At 36.7% G+C, this 14,862-nt stretch overlaps 1 protein-coding gene across 19 annotated transcripts in view; it reads left to right on the top strand.

Moving 5' to 3' along the window:
• Positions 1-14,862, top strand: part of LOC134544890 (protein PRRC2C) — a 355,574-nt gene that overhangs the window by 213,523 nt on the left and 127,189 nt on the right. For all 19 annotated transcript variants that reach the window (XM_063388526.1, XM_063388523.1, XM_063388533.1 and 16 more), the window contains 2 exons: positions 5,244-5,495; positions 12,394-12,519. In XM_063388526.1, coding sequence (XP_063244596.1) covers positions 5,244-5,495; positions 12,394-12,519 — 378 coding nt within the window. The remainder of the gene's footprint in view (positions 1-5,243; positions 5,496-12,393; positions 12,520-14,862) is intronic.

Here is a 14,862-nt window from a genome sequence, read left to right as displayed (position 1 = left end):
CCATTAATAGAATGGTTCAAACAACAAAGTGCGCTAAATATACCTTTGAATGGTTTCATTATATGGGAAAAAGCGCGACAAATCGCACTGAGACTCAACATTGACTTTCGTCCTTCTAATGGCTGGCTTGATCGCTTTAAAAACAGGTTCAATATAGGGCTGTACGGGATAGGTAATTTTGGTTCGGGAAAAATTTGGGCGGAAAGCTATGATTTCCCTCGGGAAACGGGATGGGAACGGGAATTATTTAAAAGTGCAATATGTATCCAAGCAAATTTATTTATTTCAAAAATGGGCTATCAAAACCATATCATTTTAACTTTTAAAAGCCATAGTATTAAAATAAAAATTTAGAAAAATAAACAATACTATGAAATGCCTCCATTTTCGTGTATGAACACCAGTTCCTCTCTATGTTCTGAGGAAAGGGACATACGCTTGGGGGATACAATGTTCCCAGCAGAAGAAAACACACGTTCACTTGCTGTTTCTGTTGCAGGGATGCCTAAATACTGCATTGCAACTTTACACACGTTAGGGAACGCATCTTTTCCTTTTTCTCTCCACCACTTTAGGGGATCATCACTTCTTTGTATAACAGGCATACTGAAATAGCAATCAGTTTATGATGACATGATCTGGTTACTTGATTCGCTCTCAGCAAGTTCGTCAAAAACACTCCAGAGAGAAGTAGAACTCTGTGCCAACTCACTGGTACCTGCAGTTGTTACTGAAAGAAAAAGAAACACCACATTCTTACACAATGCTATAGTGGCTTTTGTATAAATAAAATAACTATGCCTACAAATAAATTAAACAATACCTGGTTGTGCCGTTGCCTGTGTGATTTCTTTTACTTTTTTATCCAGGTGGTTACGTGCCAAAAGTTTTTCTTCCGTTGGAATTACAACAGCCTTAAACCTCGGGTCTACTAACATTGCAGTATAGTATGGCTCTTTTCGATCGTAGCATGGAAATCGTGCTTGGAGAGCCAGAAGTACCTCATTTGCAAACTTCCAATCCCTGTTTTGCATTGGTGTTGATGTAGGCCTTCAGACAATTTTTTAGAGAAAAAATGACCGGAATGACTATTGATGCTGATGGTGAACGTTCACCACAAAGTTGGGTTGTAGCATCATACAATGGTTGCAATATATTAATGTAAGAGTCAATAAGGTTCCATTCACTCAACTGCAGATTGTCCATGTTCAGTGTTGGTAAGTGACGAGAAAGAGGTATCTTGTTGTCAAACAATCTCTTCAGCATTAAAAACTCTGAATTCCATCTTGTCTGACAGTCTTGAATCAAGTTTAGTACCGGCAGATCTAGTTCTTCTTGAATTCGATGCAACTGTTCAGTTGCTCGCGCACTGTGTTTGTATCGTCCAACAATCGAACGTGACTTTTTCAGTACCTCTTTGATCTCACATGTTACTTTAACAGCATCTTGCAATACAAGCTGCAGTGTATGTGCAAAGCACTGCAGCTGCGTAAACTTAAGTTTGCATAGTGAAAGTCCCAACTTAAGGTTTCGTCCATTATCACTCACAATGTACATGTCCACTTTGTCCCCTGCATTTTCTAAGTCCCATTCATTGAAGCACTCAACTAGTTTCTCACTAACTGCTTCACCAGTGTGTCCACCAGGAAAGCTGTAACACCCTAAACAGTACTTCTTCATGTCGAAATCTTCAATAAAATGACATGTCAGCGACATGAATGCTTCGTTGCTAGCAGATGTCCACAAATCACAAGTGAATGATAAAGAAGCAATTTTGGGTAAACTTATTGCATTGGCAATATGTTCAGACATTTTTGCCTTTGTTTTGTTGTACAGTTCAGGTATTACTCTTCTTGAAAAAGTGTTACGAGATGGCACTGAATAAAGTGGTTGAGCTATTTTAAGGACTTTTTGAAATTTATGATTTTCCACTGTACTGTATGGCAACATAGCATCAGCTATCCATTCCCCAATACAGTTCGTCAGTGAAATGGCCCTTTCATGTGTTGAAGGCCATTTGTAAGCTTCGTCTAAGCGAAGTTGCTTCTTTGTTGGTTCTAAAGTTTTTTCCCCAATATTTCCGCCTTTCCGTGTTGCTTCTATCTGATCAAGTTCTTTTTTCAAATTTGGATGTTGCATCAGATGTCGAAGCAACCCAGATGTGCTACCAAAATTGGTTTTTAAAACCTTTTTGCATTGTTTACACTGTGCAGACACATTATCTGGCATTTTTTGGTAAAAAGACCAGATAGGAGTTTTTAATTTGGTGTGGCGACTTTCCATGATGAAATTCACGTACGTAAACACACACACCTTATGTAAAAAACTTCACTCTAAAATACTCGCCAACACAGATAATATCACAATGTGTTTAAAACCGGAGTAAAATACATTGAATATCTTGTTCTGGAGAGAAAGGAACCTGAATCTCTGGCGCTCGGCTTTGTGTGTGGAACAGCATCGGTGACAAACTTTATGATATGTAAATATTTAGAAATAACATTTCACCACAGTTTCTCTCAACGCCTATCTTTGCTTTCACCGTCGTTTGTCCTAAACACCAAATTTATGAACGTTCAAATACATTTCGATGTAATATACATCAGTGTCGCCAACGTATTTCCGCAATATTTCTTATTCGTTAAAACGAACATCACCGAACAAGCACGAAGACGCCATATTTACAAGACTTTGAACGTTCACATCACCAAACGTTTTACTCATGGCCGTATGGTACACCTTGGCAAGTGGCACAAAAAAAATGTTTACAATGGCAAACGAAGATGAGAAATTGCCGTGGCAACAAACGCACGTAGTAAAGTAAACTAAATACAGTTTACACAATTCGCTTTACTTTTATTGTTCCGTCTAAACTTGTGTCACGGTTAGCTATAAAATGGAGCGCTAATGCAACATTAATTGCGGGAAATGCTTTGCAATAAACGGGAAAATAATGCATTAAAACTATAGGGAAAATGACGGTGCCAGTAAAAAAATACGTTAATTACGCAAATTCGTATATCTCAGGTACGTAAAAATGAGGTTCTACTGTAATCACAGAAAACTTATGTTCCGTTACGAAGACACCTAAAGATAGGTTACGCAGTGATTTTATCAGAAAAATTATCAATATACATTTTCGGGAAATATTACTTTCCCGAATAATTTCGGGAAAAAATCATTCCCGAAATTTCCCGAAAAATCGGGATCCCGCCCAGCTCTAGTTCAATATTGTGTACAAAACAAAGTGGTTAGGCAGGAAGTGTAAGGTGGGTAGAGGTTGATGTATGGAAAAAGTTACTACCAGGCCTACTTTCAGACTATGAGCAGAAAGATATTTTTAATGTCGATGAATTTTGCTTGTTTTAGAATCTACTCCCAGACAAGACTTTTGCTTTTAAAGGAGAAACCAGCCATGTCGGGAAAAGGAGCAAAAAGCGATTAACTGTTTTGGCTGGAGCCAACATGGATGGTTCTGAGAAGTTGCCACTCCTGGTCATTGGTAAACATAAGAGTCCAAGGTGCATCAAAAATACGGAAGCCTTGCCATGCAAGTATGAAAGTCTGGATGACGTGTGCTATTTTGAACAGTACTTACGATCTCTCGATGTGAAAATGGGGTGCAAGAATAGAAAAATCTTGTTGTTCATGGACCACTGCCCTGCCCACCCAGCATCAGTTCCTGGATTGCGAAATGTTACAGTTCAGTTTCTTCCAGCAAACTCAACATCAGTTCATCCAATGGACTAGGGGATCATTAAAGTGTTGAAGCAATGATATCACAAAAGGCTTGTATGCAAAGTAATTCTAAAGATGAAACCTGGCTCCTCTCTGTACAAACTGTCAATACTTGATGCAATGCACTACATGGTCGCTAGCTGGAATTCCATTGAACAAGCAACAATTGCTAATTGTTTTAGGAAGGCTGGCTTTCACATAGTTTCTTCGTCTGTAAGTGAACCTGATGGTGACAATGAGGATGATGATGATGATGCTGATGGAGATGATGGTGATCGTACTGTTGCTTGGAATAGATTGCAAGAAAACTTGAATTTTGCTTGCAGTTTCCAGGCTTATGTGACAGTTGATGATAATCTTTTGGCATGTGACAAGCAGACTGTTAAAGAGCTGTGTGATGGAAAGAAGAACCAAAGTGAAGCAGAAGAGGAAGAGGATGAAGAAGGGCAAGAAACACCACGACCAACAAGTGCAAATACTCTGGATAGTTTGGGGATTGTCCAAAGGCAGCTAGTGATGTTCCAGATCATGTGTGGAAAAGTATTTTCAATTCGGAGCAGTTTCTGTTTTCACAGTCATTGAAAACTGCCAAACAGAATAAAATAGGTGACAAAAAAAAAAGACAAACATGTTACACAATAAATGTGAACACTTACAATTAATTTTTGATTTGTAAATGCAACTAATTCAGAACTATACATGTACTTATTCCATTTAAATTTAAGTACATATGAAATTTCAAACAAAAGTTTGTACATGTGTAGTTCATTAAAAATAATATTTGCATTTGCTTTCAGCATTTTATTTTCATTCGTTCTTTTCTTGGCTTAGGCCTATGTGTAGTTAAGATTTTGCTTTTGAGTATCTATGTATTGCCAATATAAAAGTTTTCCCAGATATAAAGTTTCCCCTCTATAGTGAACATATAAACTACTCCCTTCAGATTCATTATAACAGGGTTCTACTGTAGGTATATGTACATACACACACAGAGAGACATGCACGCACGCACGTGCACACACACACACACACACACACACACATACACACACACACACACACACACAACAGAGAGAGAGAGAGAGAGAGAGAGAGAGACATGCACACGGAGACACACACACAATGAGAGGGGGGGGGGGGGGAGACGTGCAGAGCTACACAGATTCACAGACACAGTCACACATACAGCCGCACCGACATATATACTCACACAGAATTGTGTACACACAGATGTGTTTGTATGTGTCGTGTGTGTATGACATGTGTTCTTTACCATATGAAAGATTTTTATTTATTTTATACCGACAATATTTTATGAAAATTCAAGTTATCTCATTTGTCAAACAAATATCAAATATGGTTGTTCTAGTGATGTTTTTGATGCCATCATGACCCTTTAAACATTTTTTCATCAACTTTATTGGAAAGTAATGTCAGTGAATGTTTGACCGTGTGACAGGTAAAGTTATACCTCACTATTTCATTTGCCAATCTGTGCTGTTCAGGTATGGGAGAGTGTCCCGGCCATGCCTACAGTCATAGAGCACACGGAGGACGGGAACGTGTCCACAGCGTCGTCTTTCACCCCAAGTTTTGGCAATCCAGTGGATTCGGGCCTGGATCCATCCTCCTTTGTAAAGAGTGTGGATGGCCCAGGGGATGACAACTCGCAAGAAGTGGTATACAGCACGGGGCCTTCTAACAGTTACGTTTCCAGCAAGGCCGACCCCACTGCCACCTCCAGCAATGTTTGCAAGGTGATTGTCAGTGGTTATCTGGAACTAAACAGGTTATTTTTAATATTGGCCTAGTTTGTCAGAATCAGATAGTTTAGGTTAATATTTCGAAGCTTTTGTTGTTGACACTTTGAGTAAGTGTTGTTAGGGGGTTATGTTTCTTTGATTTTGATTTGTAAATTTATTTGTGAAATTTTCATTCTGTAATGACCACTTGTTTTGTTGATGTTGGTATTATTACAAGTTTGTAGGGGTGTGCGAATAGTGGATTTTGATGGTCAAATATTTTCGAATCGAATAGTAAAATTTTCGAATAGAATGCGAATAGTTTCGAAGTCGAATAGTTGTAATATATATATATTTTTAATATGTTACCACACTGAACAATGGCGGGTTTTCATATATTTAGTTTATACAAGATATTTTCTGTGAATGAAACCACAAAAATAAGTTCACTTAGTATTTTTAAGAGTTATTGAGGACATGAATTCTTATTTCATTAATAATAATATTTAATAATTGTTATCTATTGTTTTTCCTTTTGGTTACCACAATGGAAAAATTTGGATTAAAACATGAGTAGCATGGGAAATTAATTTCATTGTACTTCAAACATGTATGACCGGAAAAACTCTGTGATTAACGTCAATACTCAAAATGAGTATATAAAAAGGTTATCATTGAATAATATATTTGAAACAGTTAATTTTAACGGTTTTGTAAACAATTGCAACTGTTCATCAAAAATACGGTAGTCGTTGGCATTCCTGCTAACTATAATTGTTTGGAAATGGTTTAGTGTTTACGTTTACCGACTGGCTTTTGAAACAAGTTGGTTTAATGTAGGATGATTTTGGTTTAGTTTTTTTCTTGAAATGAACCTTTTAAAAATACATTGCAGTTATGTAAGTAAGAATGTATAAATACTTTTGAAATTACATTAGAAACTGGTAAAAACAGAAGCTCTTGGAACCACGAGAAATAAAAAACAGCCATGTAAATACCGTAGTGGTCCGAATATAAGGCGACCATTTTTACATAAATGAGAGATGAGAAAATAGGTAGTGGCCTTATTTTCGCACCCAAGACGTCAGCACAGCAAACATTAGTTCCAAGCTGAAAGCTACAGTAGAAACATTGTTAAACAATGTTCACGACTTTTTATACTAACCAAAACTTCGTTACCTCACACAGGGAATACGATAAATCCACCCAATATTGCAGTACGTAATTCACAATTGTTTAAAAGTGAAAATTAAAATTTTTGATCTTGAGTAAAAATGTGAATGTTGAAGCATCTCAAAATGGCAACCTTTTATTACACAATTAATATTTGTACTTTGTGTACAATCGTGTGTTAACATTGACTGTAATTTAATTTCTGATTTTAATGGAAATATTTGTACTAAAATATCACAGCTATTTTCAGAACGATTGTTTATGTTTACAAACAGAAAATGTTAAGAACATTTCGGATGTAATGTTTGAAAATTCACGGCTGCCAACTGTCTTTCTACAACATTTCTTTGTTGTAAAACGAACATTGCCGAACACGCACGAAGACACCATATTTACAGAAATTTGATACATTGCTTCAAAAGCTATTTTAATAATTTCACAGTAATCCACTCATTATTTATGTAAAAACCTTTCAAACAACACAATTATCATAGTTTATTCTTAAAAATTTATAGGATAGAGACTCTCTGTCAGAGAGTAATATGGACAAATATTCGCGGTCACGTCACCGAAGTTATTCATGGCCGTATGCTTTACCATGGCAGCTAGCCACTTGTTTTTTTCTGGCAAGCTGCATTCTTTGTTTTCTTTGTTACGTTTAGCACACTACTAAATAGTAATACGTAGCTTAAGTGAAACGGAAAGTTAAATGTGCTATACATAAATGCAAAAAGGTTTATCAACTCAAAATATATGTCTGTTGAATTTTTACGTTAATTTATACCAAAATTATTTTTACATTTGTTTGGCCTCCTGAAACTGCAGGTCGCCTTATATTTGGGCCAGTACGGTATTCGCAATGTTAAATTTTGCTATTCGACTTACGAATGTGAATAGTTCGTCAGTTACTATTCGCAATTATTCGCATTTACGAATATTCGCACACCCCTACAAGTTTGTAAACACAACTGTTGTTTGGTGTATGCCTACACTAGTTGGAAATATATTTACCGTATTTACTCGTAGAAGGGTCGCACCCTTAATTTTGTGCCAAAAAATCTAACATTGTAAGGGTTGCCCTAGAATATGGGTCTCGCCATAAAACTGTGTCCAGCTGAATACAAATGAAGTCTTTATGGTCCATGTCTCAGCTTATTGCCCTTAAGAAACAAGGCACTAATGTCCTTCGCCTTTCCCCTTATCAACCTTTATGGCCCTTCTTTCCCCCATTACCCATTGTATTACCACTATCTAACAAAAAATACAAAAGAAAAGAAAATTTTTTTATACCCATGTTGCCTTCCCATCTATTAATTTTTTTTATCTGTCTCCCTCCCAAGAAGGCTATTTCCTTGTCATTTGTTTGTCAGTTTCTTCAATAAAAACATGTTTGCCCTTTACAGCAGTCATGTCATGGATTAAAAGTTGCTGTAGAAAGTATAGGAAATCTCGTTCAAAATCAGTATTTGGACACAGGCATGCAAAAACCTGTTGAGATAGAAATTTGTTTATTGAGTATGGTACCAGTTCACAGCACCCTTCCCCTCTTTCTCGCTCAGGCTGATATATTTTTAGATTTTCCTTCTTGCAGAGCGCCAGTCTGGCGGCAGACTGCCACGGCTGGGTAGCCGCCCAACAGGCGGCAGACGTAGCTTAACGGCACGCATTGCTGAGCTATTCTAATTAAGCAATTTATTTTTACTAATGACATATTTATTAAAAACCAACATAGGTTAATTATTTAAGCACATAGTCAACCACAACAGTGGAATGTTAATTTTTTGATCCAAAATGGAAAATTTGCATATGGGTAACACTACATTCAAGCTAACTAGCCAATAGTGATGTGTCCGTCCCGATTCTTGGTTCTGCCAAATTTTAGAAAATAACCAATAAAGTTGGAAAGCTACCACAGAAAGAACAACAGCTATATATTTCGCCTACAATAGACTCCCAGTAAAAGGCCACAGTATAAAACTGGCGACCAACACAAATACGTCTTTTTAACTTTACTTTAAACTGTATTTGACAAGTTAATGGTTGGTAAGTCTTCGAAAATACAGGTGACATCGACAAAGAGCAGTCTCCCCTTTCCTTCCTTCACTGCCTCGCTCAAACTGCTAGCCCACCCAAATGGAAAGATAATGCCAGCAGGAAGTTTCGGAACGTTAACAAAGTTCTTTGTGCCAAAATACCAAACCTTTTTGTGTCCCTCTTTTCATTAGCAGAATCTATATTTATTTAAACTAAAAGTAAACTTATAGAAAATTAAGAGTGACTCAAGATCTATTACTATTATTTGTTAAATCCATCTTTTGTTACTAGTAATGACTGTGTAACGTTGCAAGACCCCTGCCCTCCTAGCTAAATATTTTTCTTTTGAACTATTTTTATGCATGTAAATATTTCTTAAAAAGTCTTGCTAAGAATATTTTTACTGTTTTATGTACAGTAGAACCCGTTTATAGTGAACCCGCCTATAATGAATTCCCGTTTATTGTGAATTTCCGTCTCGGTCCCGGCAAAATAATGTGAGGTTATGTATTAATTTATTGGATATAGCGCACAACTTTTGTCAATGTTGATACGTTTTCCCGTGTACCACGAACAAATTTTGCCGACATAATGCACATTTATCTCAAATATTTTCATATAATTACAAGTTTTTTCGCAAAACGTCTATTCTGGATCATATTGAAGTTTCTCTCCGCAATACGCTACTCGATTGTCCACTGTTCATATTATAAACAAGTCGTATTCGAGTGGCCTCGGTAGGCTACGTGTAGCCAAAAATGGTGATCAGTTTCGTGAAAATAAAAAATAATTTTCCCTGCATAGTTAAAAAATGGGCGAACGCGTGTACATTAAATATGTTATCAAAATTAATCATAAATTACCGCCACACAAATACGTAGGTACATTCTAGCAGAAAATTCAATATTTTTACGTCTCATTTTTATTGTTCACGTTTCCGACATTTTGATCGAGCATAGTTCGTAAGTCTACCACTAGATAGAACTCTGTGGACTCCATAGAGTGAGAAAATTTCGTTCCAGCTTTAGAAACTGCGATACTAAATGATACGTAGTGATCTTTGATGCGTCAGACTCGTTATTTTTCGTTTATTTACTTTTGACAGTAAAAAGAATTTCGTGTTATTAAGCTGCAAATGTGCTTCATAAAAAAATACGTACATAAAAATGGGTGAAAAACGCGGTAAAAAACGTAAGGCATTATCTGTGCGACATAAACTGGACATTATTTAAAAGGTAGACTCCAACCCCACTGTCCCGCACGTGTTAATAGCAAAGGAACTGGGAATTGCAACATCCACATTAGGTACAATGTTAAACAAGCTGAACAATCTTCTTTCTCAAGCTGCGAAAACGTCACAGAGTATTAAATGCCTGAAAAAAGGATAATACGCCGATGTCCACAAGAACCATTAGGTAATAGAAAGTTTGTACGTGTGTAGTTCATTAAAAATAATATCTGCATTTGCTCATAAAACTGTTGCTTTGAGTATTTTCATTCGTTCTTTTCTTGGCTTAGGCCTATGTGTAGTTAAGATTTTGCTTTTGAGTAATTATTGCCAATATAAAAGTTTTCCCAGATATAAAGTTTCCCCTCTATAGTGAACATATAAACTACTCCCTTCAGATTCGTTATAACAGGGTTCTACTGTATTTAAGGGTTGATATTTTCACTTGCTGTGTGTTTTAAGAGGATACCTTGTATTTTAACAAACATTTAAAATCATTACTATTTTTTATGAAATTATTCACACATAAGTCGCTGTACTAGATTTTTGCCTGGTTTGGCCTACTTTTTCAGGTGTTTTCTAAATCAGTTTAATTTTGTCAAGTAATTTGTATTTTAATTGCTGTTACCTAATGTTTTAAGATCAAGGGACTGTGTCTGGGGTGATGTGTAGAAAGAGAGAGGCATAAGAGGCCTGTAAGTGCAAGTGAGAACGAAACAGTGATTTCCCAGTAAGAGATAGACAGTAACGATATCTCGTCACTGCGTGGGAACTGGAGGAGAAATACTCTCCCACGGTGTTAGAGGGAGAAGGAAAAAATGAATCCCCTGTTTCTATGTATGAAAATGGTTTTCAGAGTATATGTTTTGTGTTTTGATTGGCTTGTAATTTGTAGTGTGAATAAAGCGTGTGTGTGATTGATCGTTGAGGTTATATGACTACCCTCCCTGCGTGGAAAAACCAGTGCCATGGCTTATTCAGTCGTCTGTCGATCGCTGCACCGGGAGGGCGCGTTCGGTGGCTGGGTTTGGCCCTGTTTGAGGCTGCACTGATCTCGTATACTTACAGTAAGATGTTACTGAAGGACTTATGCTACGTTTGTTTTCTTTAATTTTCATCGCCCGAACTGCGAGAATTTCTAGACAGGCGGATACACGTCTTGAATGAGTGAGCAAAAATATTGAAAGTGATTGGATTCAGTTCTTTCGTCTTTGGGACAATAAAACTCTCAAATGAAAAAGAAAGAAAATCTTTTTATTTCATATAACGAACCGTTATAACCGTAATGAGTCGGTCCTGGTTCTCGGTTCTCAGTTCCACCGTTTCTCAGCAAATTAACTGGCCACTTACAACCGTAAATATAATCCAGGTACCACTACCGCAGAAACCATAATAGCTAATCCTTTTCCTAGTAAAACTCTGTGTTTTATTGCCGGTGATTAACATGTACATGTCTTTTATTTGCACTTGAAGTCCCATGTGACAAGAAATAGTTCATAAATCTTTGAAAATTGCAGGCAGCACCCACAAACGGCAGTCTCCCCTTCCCTTCCTTCACCCCTTGGTCAAGCTAGCCTAGATGGAAAGATTACGCCAGCCAGCAGGAAGTGGTGGGGAATGTTAACAAAATAGTTTTTGTGCCAAGATTCTGACCCTTTTTTTGTCCATCTTTTCACTGGCAGACAGGGATGATCATTTAAAATAAATGTAGGCATATAGAAAAATAATACATTGAAAAATTCATTTTTTTTTTTAAATTTAAGTTTTGGTTAAGTGCTACTTAATTTCATAATAAAACTTGCATTTTTGTGTTGTGTTTGGACACATTTTTCATTGTTATAAGGCTTTCCTCGAGAATAAAAAAAGAAATTCCTTATTTTAAATGTATATGATAAAGAATAAAAAATGTATATGAAAGGTAGAGAAAAATTAACTTTTGGTACTAAATTTTATTACTTACATAAATTATTTACACTGGCACTGCACCACTTCTATATTTTGGTACTGATATTTTGCTCAACTTTTGCCGTATTTTATCACTGATTTTGGTAAGTTTTATTTACAGTTTTCTTGGGTCCCTACTTAAGTATGATATTATTACTGCTAAGTATAATCATTCACTTTTTCCTTTGTTGATTCTCTACAAGAAAAATAAACGGCAAAAAGGATCTGAATCTGAAAACATCCTCCAGCAATACCTCCAAATTAGCTTTCGTGTTGACGTGATTTATTTCCATGCATCCATCAATCATGTGAGCTACAGTAAAATTTTAAGAAAGACTTTTCACTAATTATTTTCCTGGTTTTACTTTAATAAATTCTAATATTTGGGAGGCTTCCAGTTCAAAAAATGTAACTTTTAATATGTAACTGTTTCCAATAGAATGAAGAATTTTCTTCGGTTGAAATAGGCAGTTTAATGAGAAGGCACACAATTAGTCACTGGGAGTATTCTGGAATGCCTTTGTCATGTTGCAGGTAAAGCCACAGCAGCAAGCTATCATGTCAGGGCCATCTCCCATTGGTCATCCTGGTGGTGCAGCTGGAGCCCTTTCACCCCCGCCTTTCAACTCGACCGGCCAACAGGGTCACATCAACTACCAGGTATCAGATGGTGGGCTGTATTGGGCACCTGCAATGAAAATAGTAACTCACTGTTTCTTCAAATTAGTTAAAAGAAATTTGTGTTACATGTACATAGTGCTGACTGAGCATGTATAGTTTTGACCTTTCTTCAGAGTTTCATGTAATGTGTGCCGATAGTAATGAAGATATTGTTTTAAAACCTGGGAAAGAAGCATATTTAATACTTCAATCTTTTTTTCACATCTTTTCAATAATTTCTGCTTATTTCATTTTTTAAAGATGGAGCAATAATTTTTTGAACTTGAAAACAATATACAGTTTTGTAAACTTGCTATGACAAACAACTTGACATCTACTTGCATTTTAAAAGGTAAATCTAAAGAAAAAAAGTAGGTACTAACTGTTGAACTATGAGTAGGGTTTCCATAAAAAAAGTTAATAAATGTGATCATAAGCAGTGTTAAAATAAGGCAGAAGCAGTGTGAAAATAAGTACTGAATAGAGGTGTAAAAGTAACGAAAAAAAGCGTACCCGTATGTATTCGTTACTATAACAATTAGTACTCGTTACTATCGTATCGTTACATTACTCGTTACTTCTGATACCGCATAACATGCTATGTTATGTTGCAGCAACGAATAGAGTATCGCGTACATGTACAGTATGACGTCGAATTAATAATAATAAATAGAATATAAACAATTAACAATTATTGATAATTAACCGTTTTTGTTAACCAAGAAACAATTAAATCTTATTAGAGCGGCTTTATTATATTATCTCTTTTAAGGTAACAAAAAAAAACGTGGAAAATACCTGATAATAAAAAACAAAAACATACATATTTCTAATTTGTAAAGAATACTTTATTAAGTTGTTTTTGTTCCATTCTCAAACTTTGTCTACACACACAATACCTTTAATAAACAGTAAAAAAAACTTGGACAACGAATTTCCAAATTATACTTTACTTAAGAAACAAACATCGTTCTTTGTAACGTAAATTCATCGAATATGTGCGCGCATGCGTAAAACATACGAAAAATGTGAGTAACGAAATACAGCTGTGTGTAACGTTTCGTTACTCGTTACTAGATGGCGCACCCGTTACTCAGTACCGAATACATACGGTTTGCTACAGCTCTAGTACTGAAACACACAAACTGCAGAAATTTGGTGTAAACATTTTATGTTTTACAGTTTTGTTCCAAGTGTTAATTTTTGCTTTTCATCTCTTGTACAGTGGAACCTCGTTACTACGAGAGCTGACAATGGCGGGAAAAATCCTCTTAATTACAAATACTCGTAATAACTGAACATAGAAAATTGAAGTCAAAGTTAAGATTCCTAAACCTATTAAAAATGTCTTATTTTCACACCGTTAAACGAAAACGGTGCACTTTAGTGAAAAACGCATTGAACAAACGTTGTGGCAAATTAAATTACAAATTGAAAAGGTCTGTATGATTTTTTTGTATCTGCAATGTTTTTAGTTTTAATCGGGAATGAATTGGTGTGACGCATGAGGAAGCAACGAAACACAGCTAAGATAGCACTGTGGCCACGGTCGCTACATGAAGGATGGGATGTAAGTGAAGCGGAGAAAGGAAAATAAAAGAAGTATTTGAAGAAGGCAGCGTGAATGGAGGGGCGGAGGCTTCCCATTCTGTGTTGGCTGTTTATTTTTATATATCCCCCTATAGTCGAAAGCCAGCGCAGCAGCTAGCTACTAGGGGAGAACCTTGGCTGAGATAATACTCTACGGTGCTATATGCGCAGCGGTGATCGTTATCAGTTTATACTTTCTGGTGAGGTCATATTTGTGGCCAGTCTCATCATAAACGTGGCAGCTCTGAGGCATTTTCCTCTTTTCCCCCTCCCCCCTTTTTTTTGTGAGCCTTTAGGTGCTGCTGAAAAATTCCTTCACTCCCTCCCAGATGTGCCTTTTCAAGCCCCGTTGTTAAATGTCAACCATCAACTTAGGGTAGAGAGAGAAAGAGACATTGAGAGAGAGAGGACAATGCTGGGGAATAACAGGATGAGGAAAAGGAGGGGAATTAGCCATTGCCTCAAGTGAGAGCCATTAGAGAGAGAGAGAGAGAGAGCGAGAGAGCCATTAGAGAGAGAGAGAGCCATTAGAGAGAGAGAGAGCCATTAGAGAGAGAGAGAACCATTAGAGAGAGAGAGCCATTAGAGAGCGTGAGAGCCATTAGAGAGAGAGAGCCATTAGAGAGAGAGAGCCATTAGAGAGAGAGAGCCATTAGAGAGAGAGAGAGCCATTAGAGAGAGAGAGAGAGAGCCATTAGAGAGAGAGAGCCATTAGAGAGAGAGAGAGCCATTAGAGAGAGAGAGAGAGAGCCA

This window comes from Bacillus rossius, chromosome 1 (assembly GCF_032445375.1).
Source record: "Bacillus rossius redtenbacheri isolate Brsri chromosome 1, Brsri_v3, whole genome shotgun sequence".
NCBI lineage: Eukaryota > Metazoa > Arthropoda > Insecta > Phasmatodea > Bacillidae > Bacillus > Bacillus rossius.
Note: the sequence above shows the minus strand (reverse complement) of the source record. Positions and strands in the feature narration are given on the sequence as shown.